The sequence below is a fragment of the Chiloscyllium plagiosum genome, unplaced genomic scaffold (genome assembly GCF_037043375.1).
Source record: "Chiloscyllium plagiosum isolate Xiang-an unplaced genomic scaffold, Cpla_swu_hap1 HiC_scaffold_1, whole genome shotgun sequence".
NCBI classification, from domain to species: domain Eukaryota; kingdom Metazoa; phylum Chordata; class Chondrichthyes; order Orectolobiformes; family Hemiscylliidae; genus Chiloscyllium; species Chiloscyllium plagiosum.
Genome location: NW_028270139.1, coordinates 43,032,637 through 43,056,873, shown reverse-complemented (window position 1 = coordinate 43,056,873; position 24,237 = coordinate 43,032,637). Strand labels below are relative to the sequence as shown.

At 40.7% G+C, this 24,237-nt stretch overlaps 1 protein-coding gene across 1 annotated transcript in view; it reads left to right on the top strand.

The window, feature by feature from the left end:
• LOC122548331 (cytokine-dependent hematopoietic cell linker-like) overlaps positions 1 to 24,237 on the top strand; it is a 175,258-nt gene that overhangs the window by 30,037 nt on the left and 120,984 nt on the right. Inside the window, exon 3 of the mRNA XM_087986506.1 lies at positions 18,389 to 18,460. Within this exon, the coding sequence (XP_087842632.1) occupies positions 18,389 to 18,460 (72 nt within the window). The remainder of the gene's footprint in view (positions 1 to 18,388; positions 18,461 to 24,237) is intronic.

The following is a 24,237-nucleotide window of genomic DNA, read 5'->3' as shown; positions in this document are numbered from 1 at the left end:
GTCATGAGCTCTCTGCTTATTGCCATGCAAACCGAGTTTGGTGCCAAGTCGGCCCAGACTATTGTGATCATGGTTACAGATATCAGTGTCGAAAATATGGTGCTGGAAAATCACAGCAAGTCAGGCAGCATCTGAGGAGCAAGAGAGTCGACATTTCGGGCAAAAGCCTTTCATCAGGATCAGCTTTTGCCCGAAACGTCGACTCTCCTAGTCCTCAGATACTGCCTAACTTGCTGTGCTTTTTCAGCACCACACTCTTGACTCTAATCTCCAGCATCTGCAGTGCTCATTTTCACCTACAGATACCAGTGCTCAAAGGACTTGCAGCTTCACACAGCAGACCAGCAATCTGTTCTTCAGTAGATCACTGGGCTGCTGATCAATGGGAGTGACAGTATCTATGTCTTGTGTGTCTGTCTATAAATGCAATCAGCACAAAGGGATTCAGGGTCAATTCACAAATATAGTACCCTGATTAAAAGATATCTGAAGCTAAGGAATACATGGATTATCTTATTGATATTCTTATTAGACATAACCTGGCCACTATTGTTATTAGTTGATTTGGAATTAAAGAACTGTTTAGAACATAGAACAGTACAGCACAGAACAGGCCCTTCAGCCCACGATGTTGTGCCAACCATTGATCCTCATGTAAGGTAAACCTAATGTACGAACCCTCACATTTCTGTGACCACATGCATGTCCAGCAGTCTCTTAAATGTCCCCAATGACCTCGCTTCCACAATTGCTGCTGACAACTCCATGCTCCCACAACTCTCTGCGTAAAGAACCCACCTCTGACATGCCCTCTATACTTTCCACCAAACAGCTTAAAACTTTGACCCCTCGTGTTAACAATTTCTGCCCTGGGAAAAAGTCTCTGGCTATCAACTCTATCTATGCCTCTCATTATCTTCTACACCTCAATTAGGTCCCCTCGCTTCCTTCCTTTTTCCAATGAAAAAAGTCCGAGCTCAGTCAACCTCTCTTCATAAGATAAGCCTTCCATTCCAGGCAGCATCCTGGTAAACATCCTCTGAACCCTCTCCAAAGCATGCACATCTTTCCTATAATAGGGCGACCAGAACTGGACACAGTATTCCAAGTGCGGTCTAACCAAAGTTTTATAGAGCTGCAACAAGATCTCACGGCTCTTAAACTCAATACCCCTGTTAATGAAAACCAAAACACCATATGCTTTCTTAACAACCCTATCCACCTGGGTGGTAATTTTCAGGGATCTATGTACCTGCACACCAAGATCCCGCTGTTCCTCCACACTGCCAAGAATCCTGTCTTTAATCCTGTACTCAACTTTCAAGTTCGACCTTCCAAAATGCATCACTTCGTATTTATCCAGGTTGAACTCCATCTGCCACCTCTCAGCCCATCTCTGCATTCTGTCAATGTCACACTGCAGCCTACAGCTGTCCTCTATACTGACCCCTCCAACCTTTGTGTCGTCTGCAAACTTGCTAACCCATCCTTCAATCTCCTTATCCAAGTCATTAATAAAAATTACAAAGAGTAGAGGCCCAAGAACAGAGCCCTGTGGAACACCACTCACCACTGACTTCCAGGCAGAATACTTTCCTTCCACTACCACTCGCTGTCTTCTGTCGACCAGCCAATTCTGTATCCAGACAGCTAAATTTCCCTGTATCCCATTTGTCCTGACCTTCTGAACGAGCCTACCATGAAGAACCTTATCAAATACCTTGCTGAAGTCCATATACACCACATCCACCACTTGACCCTCATCAACTTGTCTAGTAACATCCTCAAAGAACTCAAAAAGATTTGTGAGGCATGACCTGCCCCTCACAAAGCCTAAGTTTAGAAGTTGTTAAGATGGTAGCAAACATTTTCATCATTATTCAATCCTGGGAGCAGTTTACTATAACTTCTACAGGGTTTTTTTTGTTTCTGTTACAAGTAACCAGCCATCGCAATTCCTTTTTCAATATCGTTAAGAAGTAGCACTTCCAGTTCAAAGGTTCTAGACTCAACACTTACTCTGGAAAGTGATCACATAAGCTGTGGTGAATAGTAATTCTGTCAACAGTGTAAGTGAGTGATACTGGGAGAGATCTGCAATAAATGGCCAAACCATTAACTACCATTTTACAGTATCGCCAAGAGTTATAATTACCCCATGGAGTTCCATCATTGTTCAAGGTCCAATGAATCAGACGAAGGTAAATCCAATGTGTTCGCTCCCTACTCCACTGGATTGATTACAGTTAAAGTTACCGTGTCATAATTCAAATCAAAATCTTTTTGTTTTCGGAGCATGCATCTTCCTGTCAATTAAGGGAACCAAAGAAACAATTTAATTGACTATCTGTGGTTATTCATAGAATCTTGATGTTTTTAAAATGATTGCTGTGTTTACCTCATGAACAGCAATCTGCGAGTTTAATTACTAATGTCTGGGTGGGTTGCATTTGACAGTCCCAGCAAAATGGTCATGAAGATCACATGTGTTATTATTCTGTGTCTGTCAGTGTAAGCCATCCATGCACCACCATGCTGTCTGCTCATAACGAATTTGTGTTTAGCTAGTGCTAACAGGGCTGCTCAATGCCTATGTACATTAGCAGGAGGCCCTGCTAGGACTAGCTGTCCTAGTTAGTACTGCTTAAAATTAGACTGTATCTCTTAAAGGGAAGGTGCATTGCCGCTGAATGAAATACTGAGGCCATTGGGAATGGTTCTACGCAAGAATTAAAACTTGCTGTGCTACAAATATGGAAGTTAGTGACCATGGGAAAGAGTGAGCATCAAGTTTTCAGATGCTGTACTGGAAGTCTTGATGGATCAGGTAGAAAAGAGAGGAGATATCCAATATCTGCAGGCCTGGACACACAATGAAAAGCTGGTAGAAGCAGACAATTGCAGTGGTCAACATCAGCAGCTTGGATCCAACGATCTGGATGCAGTCTGGCAATAATTTCAATCTAATAAGAATGGCCAAGGTCATTGAATACAACTTTGAATATCATATCTTACCAATTGCTCTTATATGGTTCAATGCACTGTATTCCAGCAGCACAGGCTGAGGGGTTAGCTGCTAGAAGTAGATAAAATTATGAGAGGTGTGGATGAGTTGGATAGCTGGGCTCCTTTTCCCAGAGTGGAAATGCAAATACTCAGGGGCATAGCTTTAAGATGAGAGGGGAAAAGTTAAAGGGAGATACGTGAAGAAAGTTTCTTACACAAGAGGATGGTAAATGCTTGGAGTGCTCTGCCAGGAAAGATAGTAGAAACAGGGTCTGTTTCTGCGCTATGTTCCATGTTTAATGTAAGGGCATATATTAAACTATTCAGCCACAACAGCCTCATCACACATGTAAATTGTATGATATTCAATGACACATTCACTTCTCTTTTCAGGACAGGTGCTGCTCAGCAAAGACAGCAGAAACTAAATGAAGAGGGATAGGGCCACTACTTGCTCTAATAATGATGAAGGAGATAATGTTGGTCATTATGAGAAGGCAATTGCTGAGGTTATTGCTGAATTCTTTGCTGTTGATAGTATTCTCATTCCAGATCATCCTTCTCACATCCCAATTCCCCCTCACCCTATGATGTCTTTGATTTACAAACAGATGTTGTAAACACAAACCTCTTACTCCCAACTTGGCTCATTTCTGCCGCAGAGGGCTCAGATGATGACAGGTTACAGATTAGGGCACATGGGTGTGTGCAGCAAAAACAAAATGGCACATTGTTTTTGGAACAAGCCAACCAGAAAGCCTATGTTCATTGTCAAGTTCAATGGAGAACAGCTTCCAAAAGGCCCACCTCCTACTACGGAGAATTCTATTTCTCTTCCTTCTACTTCCAACAGCTTATCCCGTTGTATGTGACCTCTGACTCTCACAGTCATGCCTAATTCCAAGAATAAGGCTGACTCCCACCGCTCATGTTTGCAAGGAATTAGTCTCTGCAGAAACCTTGAAGTCAGCAAATGTCTATACACTGTTAAAATTTGGAACATGAATTGAGAGTAACAAAAATCTAGTAAAGACTAAAAGGGTATAGTCCACACCCAATGAGTGAACTTTACCAGATGTACTGATTTGTATGGTTTGATAAATAGAAGACCTGCCCCTACAGCTTTCCCAACACAAGCTACCATTCCATGTAATTAAACATCATTGTGACCTAGCTCCATTCACACATGCTCTGTAGCTATTCTGGAAGTAAAGTTATAAATAATCCTAATCCTGAACATTGCCTTTTAGGGTTCCCCATGTAACTATTAACATTTAACTCTTTATTCTCACTTCTCCTTCTCCCCCAATTCTCACCAGTCTTTTACACAAGGCATTAATTTCCTACAGCATGCTCAGCTCTTTTGGAGGATGGTTAGGATGATGGTCTTTTGTTATTGTCTGTAAGGGTGACAGTGTTGGTGGAGGAGGGTGGACACTTCTCTATAGACAAGGGCACTTCTGGAATCCATCGCAAAATAGAAGTACATTACTGTCTCCAAGAGGATAGACTTTTGGGCCAGAACAACTTGCCACTCACAGGATATCTGCTGCAAGATCAGCATCCCTGAACCCATGCCATCGTTAAAAGGTCGTTGCACTCCTGGACAAGTATTGGCAAATCAACATTGCCCTCACCAGCAATAGCATGACACAGCAACCACAAAGCCACACTACTTACAACACATAACTACCATGCCATCCCATGCTGTTCCGCATGGCTCCCTATAAACCTTGATTATCCCTCATCAACATCCATGTTCACACCTTCTTCTTTGCTTCACTTCCCCCACCACCATCCAGCCTTGACTTTCTCACCTCTTTTGGCCAGGGTCACCCCACTGCCCCTACAGTCTCCCATTGCATCTGTGTTAATGACTGATAGACCTTTTGGAGTCTATTGACTCCAGAACACAAATAACTTCAACGAGCAGCCCCTAGATATAACTAACACGACCTAAACCACTGTCTTTGCAGTTCCCCAACTGAAGATGTGGGATTTATCATACGGCTGGTGTTTGCTCTATAGGACTGACCATTGCTCACTCCCAGACTGTTGTTGGACATATTCCCTAACCTCGAATAGCCCAAGTGGATGACAAGATGGCCAAGCCCCTGGACTATGTGCACCCTGACAGACAGTCCTTGTCTAGACTAAGCATTAGCCCTCACACCTACCAAATGGCCATTTGGTTGAATGAATATGTAGTGTGTTTTCTATGCAGCGGGTTGGCACATGTAAGTGCCATACATGATGTGTCATACAGCAAGAAATTCCCCACCCATGGGCAGATCTATACTGACTAGCAGCCTGAATATGGTTTGTAATAAAGAGCACATTAATACAGCACACTGACAACCTTTTATACTGCCTGAATTACCAACATTTTAACAGGGATGGCATAGCAAGGCATGGATGCTGCAAGTATGCAGGTGGGTGCCAAATGAATGAGCACCAAGAGAAAAAGTGAGGAGCCCTGAGATTGGGGGGGGGGGGGGGGGGGAGTTTGGTTTAATTCATAAGCTGAATTCCTCCATACAGGCTCTAAGTGTCCTTGCAGTAGCTTTCCAATTGCAGGGTTGCATGCCAGTGCAGCTTTGTTTATCCAGAGCAGGCTGCCAGTGGGTGCCATGTTGGTCATGAGGACTTGGCTAATGTTAGATGCCAATGTTCATGAACAAGGAATATGTGAAGCTGGTGACCATGAGTTGTTTTTTATGTCTAGGAAAACTTTACAGAGTTTTCGCCTGATTATTGCAACAAATTGTTCCAAAGCCCATATCATCCATGGCTCAAGAAGAATGCTCCAAAAGTCTTTTTAAAAAACCGCCAACATCCTTCCCCAGAACAGTTGCCTACAACATTAAATAAAAGGTGTCTGTTCTCTTTTTCATTGTTTTCTCTCTCCTTGGTAAGGTTCTGATTCACTGACCATAGCAGTAAATATTGATAATATTGTCCAGTGTTCTTCAAGTTTAATTTTCTTTATACCAATTATATAAGAACATAGGCTGCTCCTGTGAAGGACTTTTGGAACTTAATGTAGCTTTTTGTTTCCAGGGATTGATTGTGCTGTAAGGTGACCAGTTGATGGGCTTCCAGTACAATACTATCCTATGGTAGCTGGATCTCTCGGACTCTTCATTACTTTGATATGTTGAGCTTCTTTTCCTGCATTAGGTTGAGCTATTTCAAGAATGTCTACAGAATGGACAAGATGTGCTTGATCTATTTTCAGCTGAGGACCTCTATTTCTCTTGCTCATTTTTTATATTAGGTCCTTGCACGTGTTGAACATCTTCCTGATGGACATTTCCAGAATGAGGAGTTGTTCTCCAGAAATATTTAGTTCATCTTCATGCTGTCTGTGCACAATTGTAAAAGATCCACTGAGTAGTATTGGCTTTGCTGCTACAGGCGGGACATTCACCATACAGCCTGAAACTCCGATGTTTATAAATTTGAGCTGGAGCTCAAGATCATTCTAACTCGACACACCAAACCATCTCTGCTCCTGCGGACACTTCATTAGCTGTCAGATTATTCGAGATTCCACCTGCTTCTCTTCGTGGTTGATCAAGTTGAAGGTTTTGCTCTTGCTTCATTGAAGTGGTCTAGCATTCTAATTATGGAGTATCTCTCTTTATAAATAACTGCTGTTCTGATTGCTGCTGTTGTGTCTTAGACTTACTTTATCTTCTTCAAGAGACAGATGACTATCCTCAAAGGTCTTGTAAAACAATGGTATCAAAATGCAAGAGTACATGAAGGTCCAAGACTTAGACATTGGCAATAGGTGCAGGAGTAGGACATTCAGCCCTTCAAGCCAGCACCACCATTCATTATGATCATCCACAATCAGTATCCTGTTCCTGCCTTATCCCCATAACCCTTGATTCCACTATCTTTAAGAGCTCTATCCATCTCTTTCTTGAAAGTATCCAGAGACTTGGCCTCCACTGTCTTCTGGGGCAGAGCATTCCATACACCCACCACTCTCTGGGTGAAGAAGTTTCTCCTCAACTCTGTTCTAAATGGCCTACCCCTTATTTTTAAACTTTGTCCTCTGGTTCTGGACTCACCCAATAGCTGAAACATGCCTCCAGAGTGTCCAATCCTTTAATAATCTTATATGTCTCAATCAGATCCCCCTTCATCCTTCTAAACTCAAGCGTATACAAGCCCAGTCGCTCCAAACTTTCAACATATGATAGAACTGCCATTCTGGGAATTGACCTTGTGAACCTATGCTGCACTTCCTCAATAGCTAGAATGTCCTCCCTCAAATTTGGAGACCAAAACTGCACACAATACTCCAGGTGCAGTCTCACCAGGGCCCTATACAGCTGCAGAAGAACCTTTTTGCTTCTATACTCAATTCCTCTTGTTATGAAGGCCAGCATGCCATTAGCTTTCTTCACTGCCTGCTGTACCTGCATGCTTGCTTTCATTGACTGATGTACAAGAACAACTAGATCTTGTTGTACTTTCCCTTTACCTAACTTGACTCCATTTAGATAGTAATCTGCCTTCCTGTTCTTGCCACCAAAGTGGATAACCACATATTTATCTGCATTTCAGTCTCTATTAATGAACTGTCTGTGACTATGTCCTGAAACAACAAAGTCCTGAATGCACTCCAGTAGCTGGCCACCTCTATATTTCTCCTGCTATCTGTGAGTCTTTTTGTGAAGAAGTTAGAAGATCTCCCTTTCTTTTTGCAAGCCAAGGGCAGGAGTGTCAGTCATAAAACGTGATTGTTGATGCTTTGAATTCACTTCAATATTGCTGGGACCCTTGCTGAGATTTTGTATCATCGATAGTCACAGGTGAGGTGCCGGAAGACTGGAGGTTGGCTAACATGGTGCCACTGTTTAAGAAGGGTGGTAAGGACAAGCCAGGGAATTATAGACCAGTGAGCCTGATGTCGGCGGTGGGCAAGTTGTTGGAGGGAATCCTGAGGGACAGGATGTACATGTATTTGGAAAGGCAAGAACGGATTAGGGATAGTCAACATGGCTTTGTGCGTGGGAAGTCATGTCTCACAAACCTGATTGAGTTTTTTGAAGAAGTAACAAAGAAGATTGATGAGGGCAGAGTGGTGGATGTGATCTAAATGGACTTCAGTAAAGTGTTCGACAAGGTTCCCCATGGGAGACTGATTAGCAAGGTTAGATCTCATGGAATACAGGGAGAACTAGCCATTTGGATACAGAACCGGCTCAAAGGTAGAAGACAGAGGGTGGTGGTGGAGGGTTGTTTTTCAGACAGGAGGCCTGTGACCAGTATAGAGCCACGAGGATCGGTGCTGGCTCCTCTAATTTTCGTCATTTATATAAATGATTTGGATGTGAGCATAAGAGGTACAGTTAGTAAGTTTGCAGATGATACCAAAATTGGAGATTTCGTGTACAGTGAAGAAGGCTACCTCAGATTACAATGGGATCTTGATCTGATGGGCCAATGGGCTGAGAAGTGGCAGATGGAGTTTAATTTAGATAAATGCGAGGTGCTGCATTTTGGGAAAGCAAATCTTAGCAGGACATATACACTTAATGGTAAGGTCCTAGAGAATGTTGCTAAACAAAGGGACCTTGGAGTGCAGGCTCATAGCTCCTTGAAAGTGGAGTCGCAGGTAGATAGGATAGTGAAGAAGGCGTCTGGTATGCTTTCCTTTATTGGTCAGAGTACTGAGTACAGGAGTTGGAAGGTCATGTTGCGGCTGTACAGGACATTGGTTAGGCACTTTTGGAATAATGTGTGCAATTCTGGTCCCCATCCTATCGGAAAGATGTTGTCAAACTTGAAAGGGTTCAGAAAAGATTTACAAGATGTTGCCAGGGTTGGAGGATTTGAGCTATAGGAAGAGGTTAAATAGGCTGGGGCTGTTTTCCCTGGAGCGTCGGAGGCTGAGGGGTGACTTTATAGAGGCTTATAAAATCATGAGGGACATGGATAGGATAAATAGACAAAGTCTCTTCCCTGGGGTCAGGAGAGTCCAGAACTAGAAGGCATAGGTTTAGGGTGAGAGGGAAAAGATATAAAAGAGAACTAAGAGACAACTTTTTCATGCAATGGGTGGTACATGTACAAAGGAGCTGCCAGAGGAAGTGGTGGAGGCTAGTACAATTGCAACATTTAAAAGGCATCTAGATGGGTATATGAATAGAAAGGGTTTGGAGGGATATGGGCCAAGTGCTGGCAGGTGGGACTAGATTGTTTGGTGTATCTGGTTGGCATGAACGAATTGGACCAAAGGATCCGTTTCTGTACTGTACACCTCTATGACTCTAATACCTCCAGTAGCTGCTAACTAAATAATATTAAAGCTACACACACAGTGTATACTTAATAATTAAGCATAGTGGTGAGGAAGAACATGCAAAGTCTCTTTAATCTGTCTTCTATTGTCATGCAATGTAGTAAGCATTTCCATTTTCACTGCAATTTTAACACCTTTGGAACCCCACAGTTGAACAAAGGACAGTCTAAAAAAGTTTTTCTTAAACATATTATAGCCTCTGAAAGAATCATGCTTTCCCTTATATCCAATTTGAAATTAGTTCTATATCATTTGCCATAATATCTGCACACCAGAGTTTATCTTGAGAGTCTGTACTATCAGGGGAGCCAAAATTTTGCAAAACGTCTTCCACATTCCCCAGGAAGAATTCATTCTGCCTCTCCGAGTTCCCTCCTGCTGTCAAGCCTGCAAACTGGTGTGATCTGGTTTTGTGTGTTGCTTCTTCAGGCAAAACCTGGTCTCTCTCTTTGCCATCTCTCTAAAGCTGGCTGGGTTAGATTCCTGCCAAAGTGGAATGTGGCATAGGCCACAAGTTGTTTCATCACCCACATTATGGTAATTGGTCCATTTTTACTTTTTAATAACAAATATAAAGATTCAAGTTTTTTATTTTCCAGTGACAGCAGCATATCTTGCTGCATCTGTGTGATTTGAGAATCTGCTTGAATTTCATGAGTAATAAATGAAGTCTCTAGAGGACATCATCAAAGTCAAAAGGGCAGTATCAGGACCAATGTAAGATCAGCTTGAGAGCACTATGAGTTAAGGTGTGTTCTTTACAGGGTTTTTAGAATTTAAATAATGCAAATAGCTGAGTGAAACATGAATGAAAAGTTGAACAAGTTCAGTTAAAGATTTTGGATATTAATTCCTTTGCCAAACAAAATCCAATATACAAGAGCTCTATTAACATGCTGCCATACCTGCCTGAGAACAGGCAAGGAGATTTTCACTTGAGGCTGTTTACTGGATACAAGATGCAAAGTTTTACAAACTATTTTAAACAGAATGTGTTAACATAAGAAGGGTGTAATTATATTTAGTATTACTTTTACCTGAAAACTGTACAAAAAGTAATCACCAGAGTAAACAAATGGCTTATTTTGAATACAGGTTAAAGGTTTAACCTTATTTTTCAATATTTGCATAAAGTATTTCACAGACCTTTGAGGCATGGTTCACAAACAACGTATTGGCTTCCCGCATGTACGCCTGTGTTTAATTGAATTGTTGATAAGCCAATGAAGGCCTGTATAACCATTTCTATGTTAGCCAGTTGCACTTGAATGTTGAGTGTTTTCCAGTTGTTTTTATGTTTAATTATGCAACAAGTGCTTTCATTACATAATATTTTCCTACGCTGTTTTTAAATAAAGATATTGCAGCTTACAATTGTGAAGTATAGTCACGACACCACAATTGCAATTTTGTCTGACTGACATTAAAACTATCCTGTACTCACTGGAACATTAAAGACAGACCTCATGTAATGTGGAATCTTCCACTGAATTTGGAAACAAGATGGGAGACAAGGCAGTGAAAATCTTTGAAGTCTAATCTTGACCCAACAAACATAAAGCTTCCATTTAATGGTTAAGGTGCAGTTCTAATAAAGAGTATAGCATTACATCATTGCTTGAGTTAAAAAGGAAGTGGGCTGCAAGTAGAAAAGTCAAGAGATACCAAAAAATGAACTATAGCATTTTTTTCTTTAAAGTTTAAGAAATCAGATTGAGTATTATTGGTGATATATTTTAATTCAAATTTCCAGTGGAGTTTTGTAATAGTGCTGCGATTAATTTTTGCACAAAAGCTTAAAGAACTTTCAATACCTTTTTAAAATGTCATCGAAGTTAACTGCTCCAAACATTTTTTCCAAAAGATGAAATTAAAGTGAGATTGACTAATGTTTGTATATTTAAAAATAAAACAAGGTTTGAATCTTTTATTTGGACTTTCCTTTATGAGGAATTGAGAAACTGTTCTGTAAAGTGGGTGTTTTTGTGACCTCAGTCACTTATGAGTCGAGGCTGATCAAAAGCAAGAGGCTATTCTGTCAGCAACAGGAAATGACCAAGGAATGATAAAACACAGGGGCGAGTTTCATTCTTTCCTGTATCTACATTAATAATGTCTCTCCAGTAACAAAGTATCTGTAAGATGATTTTCTGTTTAATCAGTCAAAAATGAGAAAGGGATAACCTCAAGAGACTGTCACAGGTAAGCATTGACAATTAATATTCATGTTTTTTAATTGAATTATTAATGCTTTACTTTTTTCTGTACAAGACACATTGGAATCTCTAATTGTTATCATTATGCATATAGATAAAGCAGTGCTAGGTGTTTTGGAATCAAATTGCTTTGGCAATGATGTTCAGCAGAATATATTTAAGGTTTAGTTTCTTAATAGTGCAATTTAATCTTTCTCTCATATATTGGCCTACATCTCCGTGTAATATATTTGCCTACTTCTCCAGCTAGTTGATCTAATGAAGAGGGTCTTGTTGTATAGTACTTCAGGGCTGCTTTGGACTCAAGAGCTATTGAATATGAATTTGAAGAGAAAAATGGAAATGTTTGCTAAGATTATCATCTAGTAAATTAGCCAGCAGCAACTTCTTTACAATGTGAACACCTCTTCTTGCAACACATCCAATGCTGGATGAAATGATGATATGAGATTGTTTGTCTTTATTCTTACTTTTGGAAATTCTTCTGGTGTAAACTGTGCCTGATTATCCTCTGGTAACCCCAACCTGAAAAGCTTTGGCACTCGAGGTTTTGGGTGCAAATTCAACATGAATCCACTAGCTGCGGCTAACAACACAAACAAGGTACTCTTCCCACTCTGTCTCAAAAACAAAATCACCATGTCATCATACCCACATTCCTGAGTGTTTGAACATGGAATAGTTGAATCATTTTTCATTCTGAGGCACAATTCACAACCTTTCACCAACTTTTCACAATTTCCATCCATGTATTTACTTAACTGCTTTCAACTGTGGATAAGGCACCGGCCTAGCCTTATAAAATATTGGCTGTGCATTTCCCTTGTCTTAATTTCAGCCTTGAGTTGTCAAATTTAATAATTTGGTCCTCCTTGCTCAAAAACCAATTTCTGCTCGCTTCATAGTTCCTCGTGACCAACATACTCCTATCGATTTCTATTATAAATACTTTACCCCAATCTAACTGTATCTGATGTCAATTCCTATGTTTGTACCCTCTTATCACAAACAATGGCAAGGAAAAAGAAATGGAATCATGTTCCATAATAGCACAGACTCAATCCAACACTACAATCCTGTTATTAGAATAACAAGCCAGTTTCATACCAATTCAAGGGAATATGACTTGGTAACTTTATTACTTTCTTTTCTGAGATAGGAGAAACTGCACAGTTGTATCAAAGATAAAAGTAAATTGTGGGTTGACAAGTTTCACTTCTACTGTGAATGCTGGACTTACATCCTCAATCCCATTACTCTTATTCTACATGAGCTGTTCCTCTTGCTCACTGACTGAGCAAAATTCTTAAACATCGTGTTCAATAACATCAACTTTTGTTTCCATTTTTATCCAATGAGATTTGAAGACCTGGTGCATGGCTGTAACCTGGAGTTCCCTTAATCTGTTTACTCCTGCATGTCATCTGCATAAGTCCGAATTTCCATCAGGGATAGCACTTTGACTGGAAGTGGGGGTTTAAGTGGTTGGTGACCACTGTGACAAGATTAGGACATTTCTGAGTTCGAGTCTGTGAACTTGGCTGCTGTGGCCTGCATCCTGTTAGCATTTGGAGGACCTGCATTGCTGATGCAGGAAGAGAACTCACTTGCATTTTGGCACCACCTGTTGTTGTTATTTCTATGGGAGTGGCGTCCTTGCAAACTTCCCTTCCAGAACACCTTATGCATTTACTCAAAAGCTTTACCTGGATTTCATTATTTGTCAGGCCTCCTATGAATCTGCCTGTAAGATCAATTTCTACGTTTGCTCCATACACACAATAATGAGAGAGTTTCTTTAATTCAATGTGTAATCTGCAACAGTCTCATTTACCATGCTCATTTTTAAGGATTGGAATTTCGCAGTGCAATTTCATTCTTAGTTATAGAGTCATAGAGATGTACAGCACAGAAACAAACCCTTCGGTCCAACTTGTCCATGCCGACCAGATATCCCAACTAAGCTAGGCCAATTTGCCAACAAATGGCCCATATCCCTCCAAACCCTTCCTATTCATATACCCATCAAATGCCTTTTAAATGCTGCAATTGTACAAGCCTCCATCATTTCCTCCAGCTGCTCATTCCGTACGCACACCACCCTCTGCATGAAAACGTTGACCCTTAGGTCTCTTTTAGATCTTTTGCCTCTCACCCTAAACCTATGCCCTCTAATTGGATTTCCCTAACCCAGCAAAAAGACCTTGTCTATTTATCCGATCCAAGCCCTTCATGTTTTTATTAACCTCTATAAGGCTACCCCTTGGGGAAAACAGCTCCAGGCTATTTAACCTCTCCCTATAGCTCAAATCCTCCAACCCTGGCAACATTCTTGTAAATCTTTTCTGAACCCTTTCAAGTTTCACAACATCCTTCCAATAGTAAGGAGACCAGAATAGCAAAAGTGGCTGAACCAAACTCCTGTATAGTCGCAACATGACCTCCTAACTCCTATACTCAATGTTCTGACCAATAAAGGCAAACATACCAAAGGCCTTCTTCACTCTTCTATCTACCTGTGACTCTACTTTCAAGGAGCTATGAATCTGCACTCCAAAGACCCTTTGTTCAGCAACACAACCAAGGACCTTACCATTAAGTGTCGAAGTCCTGTCCTGATTTGCTTTTCCAAAATGCAGCATTTTGTGTTTATCTAAATTCAACTCCATCTGCCATTCCTCAGCCCATTGGCCCATTGTATCCATTGTACACTGTGGTAACCTTCTTCGCTGTCTACTATACCTTCAATTTTGGTGTCATCTGCAATCTTACTAACTATACCTCCTAGATTCACTTATATAAGTTACGAAAAGTAGTGGACCCAGCCCTGATCCTTGTGGCACACCACTGGTCGCAGACCTCCAGTCTGAAAAACAACTCTTCACCACCACCCTCTGTCTTCTACCTTTGAGCCAGTTCTGTATGGCTAGTTCTCCCTATATTTCATGAGATCTGACCTTGCTAACCAGTGTCCCATGGGGAACCTTGTCGAACGCCTTACTAAAGTCCATCGCTCACTTCCACCATTCTGCTCCTCATCAATCCTCTTTGTTACTTCTTCAAAAAACTCAATCAAGTTTGTGAGACATGATTTCCCACGCACAACGCCATGCTGACTATCCCTAATGGATCCTTACCTTTCCAAATATATGTAAATCCTGTCCCTCAGGATTCCCTCCAACAACTTGCCCACCATCAATGTCAGGCTCACCGGTCTACAGTTCCCTGGCTTTTCCTTACCACTTTTTTTTCCCACCTTTTCCTTACCACCTTTTTGGGTAGAGAATTCCAAACATTCTGGACTTTTAAGAGGGGAAATTTCTCCTCATCTCTATCTTATTTGTGAAGTTCCTTATTTGTAAATTGTGTCCCCATTTCAAGATACACACATCAGGAGAACCAATGGGCGGCATGGTGGCACAGTGGTTAGCACTGCTGCCTCATGGCACCAGAGACCCGCGTTCAATTCCTGCCTCAGGCAATTGTCTGTGTGGAGTTTGCACATTCTCCCAGTGTCTGCATGGGTTTCCTCCGGGTTCTCCAGTTTCCTCCCACAGTCCAAAAATGTGCAGGTTAGGTGAATTGGCCATGCTAAATTGCCCGTAGTGTTACGTGAAGGGTAAATGTAGGGGAATGGGTCTGGGTGGGTGCTGTTCGGAGGGTCAGTGTGGACTTGTTGGGGGTGAAGGGCCTGTTTCCACATTGTAAGTAATCTAACTAATCCTGCTGGGTACAGCCTGTCATGGTCTCATAATCCCAGAACTGGGCCTATACCTCAAGAATCTAAATCCTTTCTCTTGGGTGGCACAGTGGTTAGCACTACTGCCTCATGGCGCCAGAGACCCGGGTTCAATTCCTGCCTCAGGCAATTGTTTGTGTGGAGTTTGCATATTCTCCCTGTGTCTGCATAGGTTTCCTCCGGGTTCTCCAGTTTCCTCCCACAATCCAAAAATGTGCAGGTTAGATGAATTGGCCATGCTAAATTGCCCAAAGTATTACGTGCATTAATCATGTGGAGGGTCGGTATGGACTGGTTCAGCTGAAGGGCCTGTTTCCATACTGTATCTCTCCGTATCTGCCCTTGCAATCTTAAATGTGAAAATTATCATTAATTTTTCTCAACCCCAAATGAGTTTTGGTCCAAACTCCTTAATCTTTTCTCATATGACAATCCCTTCACCCGAGGGATTACAATGGAAATGGAAACACTGTTGTTAAGCAGGCCAATTCCAGCAGCCAACTTGATATTAAAAATGCTGTAAACGGTAAATGAGATAAATGGGTAAGTTTGGTTGAGGTGTAACCATTAGCCTGGACATCAAAGAACTGCTTTGTCTTTGGTCAGATGATGCCTATTGGTGAATTGGACCTCTGTTTAATACTTCATATCTAATAATGCCACATTCCATTGGTCAGTCTAAAATATGAACCTAAATTGTGTACTAGAGCCAGAATCTGCTAACGTTTGGTTGGGGCAATAGCATTATAACTGATCCAAGCTGATAGTGCCAGTTGGATTTTCTCATATGCAATTGCATTCTTATAAATGGTATTCAAAAAGAATGCTGAACTAAATATGTGTACTTTGCATAAACACAAATGGACCATTTGTTACAGAATTGTTGTAAATCATTTGTCCTTTTCCTTCAACAAAGAAACTTAATGACTAGGAACAAAGTTTACAGTACAGCTTTTAATGCAAATGAAATTGCATCATATATAAATTGTGACCCATAGATCTGAGAGAAAATCAACGCACTGAAAATAGATGGCAGAGGTGAGAAAAGAAATCTACTGCCAATGAATTACAGTATTCACTTGGAACAATCAAAGGGTCAAAGTAACTGTTGAGGCTGGGGTTGCACTGGCAAATAGAGGTGGAGAGTAATGACAGCTAAATGACTGCAGTGCTGATGAAAATGTAACTGATCATTATCAGCTAAAGCAAGAATAGTGATCTGATAAAAAAGGAAATATGAAGCCCACTGGTTCAATAACCGCAATGGAACAAATAACCTTGAGCCACTTGTTAGCCCAGCACTCTGAATAACAAAATAGTCATGGTACTCTCGATTTTTTCCACCTATGTGAAAATCTGACTGCCTTTATTTCATCGTAAATTGTTTTAATAGACATGATTAACGGTAGGAGCTAGTGGTTTTCAGTATCATTCATAAAAACACAATCAGACCATAGAATGTTGCAACTATTGCAGCTGGGAAAGAGACTCTATGAATATATTGAGGATTTCCCACACCAACAAATGAGTTGATATTATATCATGCCAAATTCTAAAACAGCATTTGGACAAGAAGATTCAAATCAACGAGGCTTGGTTGTCAATATGTTGTGATACTTTGTAGATAGCTCACCAGCATTAACAAAATTGTTAAATTCTAATAGATTTAATGCTCCTATTAACTATTACATGCAGATGCTGCACAATTCAAATTCTGAATTAATGTACTCCACAGCATATGAAAATAATAGGCCTAGATTTATTCATTCATCATCCCCATAATTAAACATCAGGGATTCAGAGTTAAAATCAAGGAATCAAGGAATTAAAGTGTGGAGAAAGCTTCAGAAACAATAATTATTGACCTACCTTTAACATGGATGTGCCACAATATTTATGACAAATGTTAAAGAATTGTAATCAGCTGTTCATTTTGGATAGCTCACAAACTATATCTTTTTCATTGATAATGTACTAGCAATTACTTAGCAGCTAGCTAATTGAAATTGAAATTGATTTATTTAATCTAATTCTAATGTTAGATCACACTAGTCTAATGAACATTTAACAGTCCAGTGTGCTTTATGTTAATTTTGTTCTCAAGCAGCATTAGCACATGGACACCTCCTGTACTCTGTTATGGATTGGGAAGAACATATATTCTGAGTTAGGTGGCAGCAAAGGAGAATTCACTTTTCATGCATTATTTATGTAAATAGTTTGTTCTGGAGAGAAAAGATGTATTGTTTAATTTCCTAGATATTGGGAGAGGAAAAGGTTATTTTGACACTTAAGCAGGATTCCTGGTGTGGGAGTATTGCTGATGGCTTTGCAAAAGCTTGAATTTAAAAAAACTAAAAGAAAAATTATTCTTGTTTGCTAGCTGAGGAGGATCTTTACCTGATCCCAATCCTGTGATGTAAAGAATGAAAGCCTCTCAGAGTTTCAAGATATAGCAACACTTTACACCACTGAAGTGCTTTTGAAGCACATTGACTGCTGCAAGATAGAAAATGTGACAGTCAAATTGTGCACTTTTGGGTCCCACAAAAGCTGAGGTAATGAACAGATAATCTATTTTCTAGTGACATTCGTGAAGGGATAAATATCAGCCAAGACCTTGCTGCTCTTCAAATACTACCTTGGGATCTTCACCAGAGAAAAGGCATGGCCTCGATTTATCCAAAAGATGATATCTTTGTGAATACAGTATTCCCTCAGCAACTGCACTGAAGTGTCACACCTTTTCATTCAAGGGGGATTTGAACCCATATCATTTTGATTGAGGCAAGCAGCAATACTGGTTCATTGCTGATGTGTAAAATTATGTGTCTGTTTCATTAATTGGAGGTGTAAATGCAGCGTGAGAAAGGCTGAAAGTTTTTTTTAATCTATAATGTTTACAATGATTGAATATCTTTATTCCTAAACAGAAAAACAATGAAAGACAAGTTGCAATAGATGAAAGCTATTTCTAGAATGTTTGTTTTCTCTTTTGATTTGTTATTTTATCTTAGTTAAATTTAAACCCAAGTTTGTCTGGGAATGTAGTTTAAAAAAACATATGCAATTCCTCAGAACGTTCTTTTTTGAAACTCCTACCAGGCACTTTGAAAAACCACTGCAGGATAAATTGGTTAACGGAGAAGGAATGAAGCCAGCTGTGCCCATGAGCCGGTAAGGAACATCTCACTTAAGCAGACTTGACAGTGATATTTATCCAAATGAACCTGCCATAATTGTTCTGAGACAATAGTATCAACTTATAAAACTCATGTAAATTAAAGAGGAACAACACTGACATGTTTTAAGTCATTTCTTCCATCAAATTGTTCCCCTTTTCTCCTTTTATTGTTTCCAATGTCTTTTCTTGTCTCTCTAGTGGTCAGACCACTCTGCAATTTTAGATGAATTCAGGCTTCAGATTTATGCCATCCTTCAGTGCTCCAACACTTAATCTAAAATCTGCAAACACAGCAGAGCAGAGTGCGATGAGATACACCTGTACTGCTGGCAAACTAGAAATTATGTTGTACCTATTCCCCACACCCAGCAGCCCAACATTTTTTAACTGCATCGAAACTATCTGTTGTGTTCTCCCTCCAAGTGTAGCAGACTGACAAGACATAATTTTCCCAACAGAATCAGAAGAATTATGGCAGAAAAGCTAAAATTTGATTATGCATCTACTGTTCAGTTAAGCAAGTTTTAAATGAAAAAAACACTCTGAAACATGTTACATTTCAGAGCACCTTTACTGATAAAATTAGACCTATTATAGGATGCAGTAGGGCAAGACAATGTGAAATCTGCCCTTCTACATATATTCCAAAACTTTGTTCGTTAAAGCAACAAGCAACACCATAATTAGATGCCAGCTAAAATCAACTTCAGAGTTTAGTTATTAGAAGTAAATGATTTCTACTCTAATTCTGACTGCCGTGTACTCAAAGGTTTGTCTTATTACATCTCAGCCTCACATTGCAATTTCCTGCCTAGGGTTGAAAGGGTTGAAGTTTCACAGCTATTCTCCCAGTTGTCTGTGATAGCTTCAATGGGATAGTTTTACCCTAAAACTCGGAGCATCAGAGTGAACATCAAAATTATAGCAATCACTTGGAATAAGCTTCACAGAAATAAATAGTGCTACTGACACATCTTTAGGTAACTGGGATATGAAAGCTTTTCCCAGAGCAGCATGAATATGTGTTTCCTCCAACACTTGTTTGCCATAGAGGTTTCACGTATTCCCCTTTCTTCTTCCCCAGAATTACTGCCTGAGGAATCATGTCTTTGTGCTGTACATTCTTTAAATCTAGATGCAGCAGCATAGATGCTGGATGTTTATCTGTAATAGCTGCCAATGTTCCTGATTCATAAGGGTACCAGGGGTTACCATTTTCGGCCCATTCCTTTGTTAACTCGTCTACTTTTTTGTTACCTTCCCATCTAATTTTTAATTGGAGTTGGCCTTCACTTTACAGACGTAATATTGTCATACAGATCCTTGTTCAGCACATCTAACTTCATTCTCAACATGAGTGTCGCAAACAGAGACTTCCCTTCTGTTAATGTACTGGTGGTTCTTCTATAACATGCTGGTTGAGTTCTTGTGCAACCCCACATTATAGAAAAATCATGCTTTAGAAACAGCGATTAAAGTGTTGGTATTGCAATTGCATATTAGCACACATACATTTTAAAAGTGTGCACTCGAGAAAATGTGTCCCCAATTCGTCAATCGCGTTCCAGCAAATTCGTGTTAACAAAACACATGTTATAGCAGAACAACCTGTAAAACCATTCCTGGCCCAGACAGCAAGATACTCAGTTCAGGAGTTGAAGGTGAACATTGAATCCCAACTATTCAATTATGGCATCAGGAAGTCTTGGGGGTGCTAACCACATAAGTTACCGTTGTCAACTTGGCCTGTAGGATGGGCATGGTAGACAGTAACTTCACAGATAATTCAACTCCTCTGTCAGAGTTGTAATCCCCATAGCCATTCCTTCACTTTCCTTCTACCACCAAGCTACAACCACCCATGAACATTTCCCTTCTCTCAGGATGCAGACTCGCAAGCATGTCCTCTTAAGTGTTCCAATACGTTTGACTGAGCAAATCCAGCTATCATCCATATTCCCTGCCAACTTGAGCCCTGCCAGTGTTTTCACTTTCAAATTTATCCCATTCAAAAACAACTTTATTTTGTCTGTCTTACTCTGCTCTCTGTACAGACTTAATGCTTTCTTCTAAAAGTGACCTAGTCAGACTGTGGTAGCTGGTTAAAGTGAAGCTCTGATTACCTCAATACACTGAAGTGTTTTGCCACACTGAAGTTGGCCAATGTGTCAAGTACGTAAGTCAAGTACGCCTTTTTTTGACATCTGACAATACCTTGGAGGCAAATGCCACTGGTCTAAACTGTCCACATATTTGCTGCATTAGGACCACTGTCTGACCCAAGTCCTTGGTGGCCACCTCCACAGTCAAATCTCTCTCCAGGTTTGTCGCCCTGAGGATGAGACAGTTCGTCAATTTGTCTACAATCGTGCAAAGGTATTTTCACATGTCTCCATCTCTTCCCACCCTGTTCCCTTCCCTAGTAATTCACAGTGAGGACCACTGTGGTGACATACTTTATAAACTCTCAGCAATATAATTTCTAGTAAGTCCTACAAATTATTGCAAACCAGAAATATCACTAAACTGCATAAATTATCAGACAGCATTCCTTTCTCTGCCTTCTATGCCCCTCTCATGTGGCCATGTAGTGAGACTGAAGAATTGGACTTCCTCCTGTCCTAGCCAAGTCTTTCTGACTTTGTTCTTATTTCCATGGCTCTCAGTAGTTAAAACAACTCAATTGCAAACTCAGGTGCTGTGTCTCCATTTGAGAGAACAGCCATAACTCATTCAGGTAGGACACAAATTGGTCTGGAGAACTTCCAAATGCTGTGCCTTACATCGGTATATTATTGAGCAACTTTTGTGGAACCCCTGTTCTAAGCATTTCCACACACATACAATTGTTCCTCAAAAGTGAATGTGAACTTATATTGGTCCTACTTACTGATGGGAATTGACTGAAATTGTTAGAGATATTGAGGATGGGAAACCCTTGAGTCTCCTTCAGAACAGTCACTATCACATCTACCACTGTGGTTGCTGTAGGGGGCACACTGCCTAAGAGTGTATAGTCTACCATCATTTGTCAGGATCAGTCTGGACCAGCCATACAGGTGCATTTACATTGCTGACAAAAGGGCATAGCACTCCCTGTTCTACTCAAATAAACATCGCTGCTTCAAAATCTGGCTCAACCTCTTTCAGAAATTGATACTGCTTTTGCAATATGCTCATGATGTCCTTGTCTATCTGCACCACCCTGCACTGCATCCTCCTCCACATGTTTTTGTATCTTGCAAAATTAGATTAGATTAGATTACATTACAGCGTGGAAACAGGCCCTTCGGCCCAACAAGTCCACACCGACCCGCCGAAGCGTAACCCACCCATACCTCTATATTTACCCCTTACCTAACACTACGGGCAATTTAGCATGGCCAAATCACCTGACCTGCACATCTTTGAACTGTGGGAGGAAACCGGAGCACCCGGAGAAAACCCACGCAGACACGGGGAGAATGTGCAAACTCCACACAGTCAGTCGCCTGAGGCGGGAATTGAACCCAGGTCTCAGGCGCTGTGAGGCAGCAGTGCTAACCACTGTGCCACCGTGCTGCCCACCAATATAAGTTCACATTTTATTGTTATGATTCAAGTACAATTCAGGCAGCATCATAATAAATTCCTGCCATTCATACGATCCAGAGCTGCCACAGGATTTCCTTCTACTGTTTGAAATTCAATACAGAATTACCAGTTTTCCTGATTCTTTCATGACTCCTCCCCACAAACAGTTACTGGCCATGTCCACTGTTGCGCACTGCACAGTTATTCAATCTGCTCTTTTTCACTTCATTCCACTAAGCTAATATTCATTCCCATTGTGTTTCTAGGGGCCACATAGTGCTGGAGAAAGGACCATCATCTTGGGGGGATTGGTCCCTACTAAAAACTAAACCTCTTTCCCCTCTTCCAACATATTCACACATGCTCTTCCTCTCCTGAGATAAATAAGGGAGTGCAAGTACTTAGTGGGTGCACCTCCTTCAGAGTTGTGATATAGGAGGTGAATTCTTACTTGTCAGACAGTGGACCTTTCCCAACCAAACCCTTAATTTGGTTTTCTCTCTTTTGAACTTCTCCCCAAGCTCCTTCCTTATTTCTACCGGGATATTCAACACAACACAGCACCATGCCACCTGTCCAATGGAGGCTTCCTTCCCTTAAGTGGTTTCTTATATTCCCTTTAAAAATGTGCCTTTTGCCCACTGTTGCGGTATGTAAGACTGCCAGTTTTGTTATCTGTAAATTTCCCTTCTTGTTCGCTTCGGCTTTGCAGTATTTCTCTTGAATTCACATGCCTTCGCTTTTGGTTTGGGTTTATCACAGTTTCCTTCTGTCACCCCTCAATGCCCTTCTATATCAAGGTCATTGTCCTCCAAACGTCTGGCTCAGTAATATTTGCTGCTTCAAGTTCAAAAATCTGAGATATTCAAAGTTCTGAATTCAAAATACCTGCATATAGGATAGAGAGAGGACAATCAGAGATTTTAGCCAATGGCTTACTGGGTGTCCCGCCAGCTGATTCCTATCTTTCAGAGTTGCTCAATGGAATACTTCATATGGAACCCACACCAATCTACATAAACATTTGGCATTTCAGTAAACCCCTATTGGACCATATCTTGCATCCTTCTTTGAGATTAGAGCTGTTGGACCTGGTTTTTCATAGTTCCCCTGTAGCTCTACCCCCTCTTCTCCCTTAGCAGGAGTGCAGCTTAAAGGCTACTTCCTGAAGTAAAGAGCAATTCTTTTCCTCATCCTGTAGTCCATGCAAAATAGCCCATCTGATCTATCTCAAACAAGTGAGGTGGAGTGGGGAGGGGTTACTTTCAAGCACTGGCATTGCTGCTGGATGAGGGCCATCTGGGGTGGTGGGGTTGTTTGCTGGGGGTGGCTATCCCATAGATGCTCCTGTATCTTGTCCATCCCCATTTTCATTGTTCCCTCACTACTTCTCTATGCCTCCTCCCATTGCAGAAGCAATTGCCATCTCAACCTCTGGAATTGTAATTCTAATTATTAATTTTGAATATAGTCTTTAATCTTGCTATGTTCTCCCTACGACGTTACCAGGTATTTCCTTTCTAGTACCACCAAGTTCATCCACTAGTCATTGAAATGCAGCCATTACATTTGCAAACTACCTCTCTGTGTACTTTGCACACTGCCTTTGAAACACATTTACATCTGCCCACTGTCTCTGATTATTCAGACTGACAATCTACAAACTTTGGTCATCAACACTATTTTTCTTTTTCTACCTTGTATATTTCAAGTTCACCCTTCCTATCCTTTCTCTCCTTCTCTAACAGTTTCATCAATGATGGCATCCCTGCCTTTAACCATTTTCCATAATTCCGCAATTTATCATATTTTATCAAGTGTTTTTCCTGGTATGCTACATATCATCTTCATGGAGGTGGTTTTACAGGGGGATTCCTGGGTTCATGATCTGCCTCACTCACTGAATCTTCTCTTTCATCGATGAAATGCACCTATCTTTCCTTCAAAGATACTTCCTGCATTACTTACTTGGAGACCAATACATTCACATGTCACTATTTGTTTATCTTTAATTACCCATCTGTGGGTAATCACCAATATCCCCTTCCCTGAGACCACTACTTAACTCTTGCTGTTTAGGTCTACTCTGGATATCAACGGCTCAATGTATACTTGCATACATTCCAAACAACATTTATATTGACCAAAGTCCAATTGCTTATAAATTAATATCACTATAATGTATTGTCATAATTTG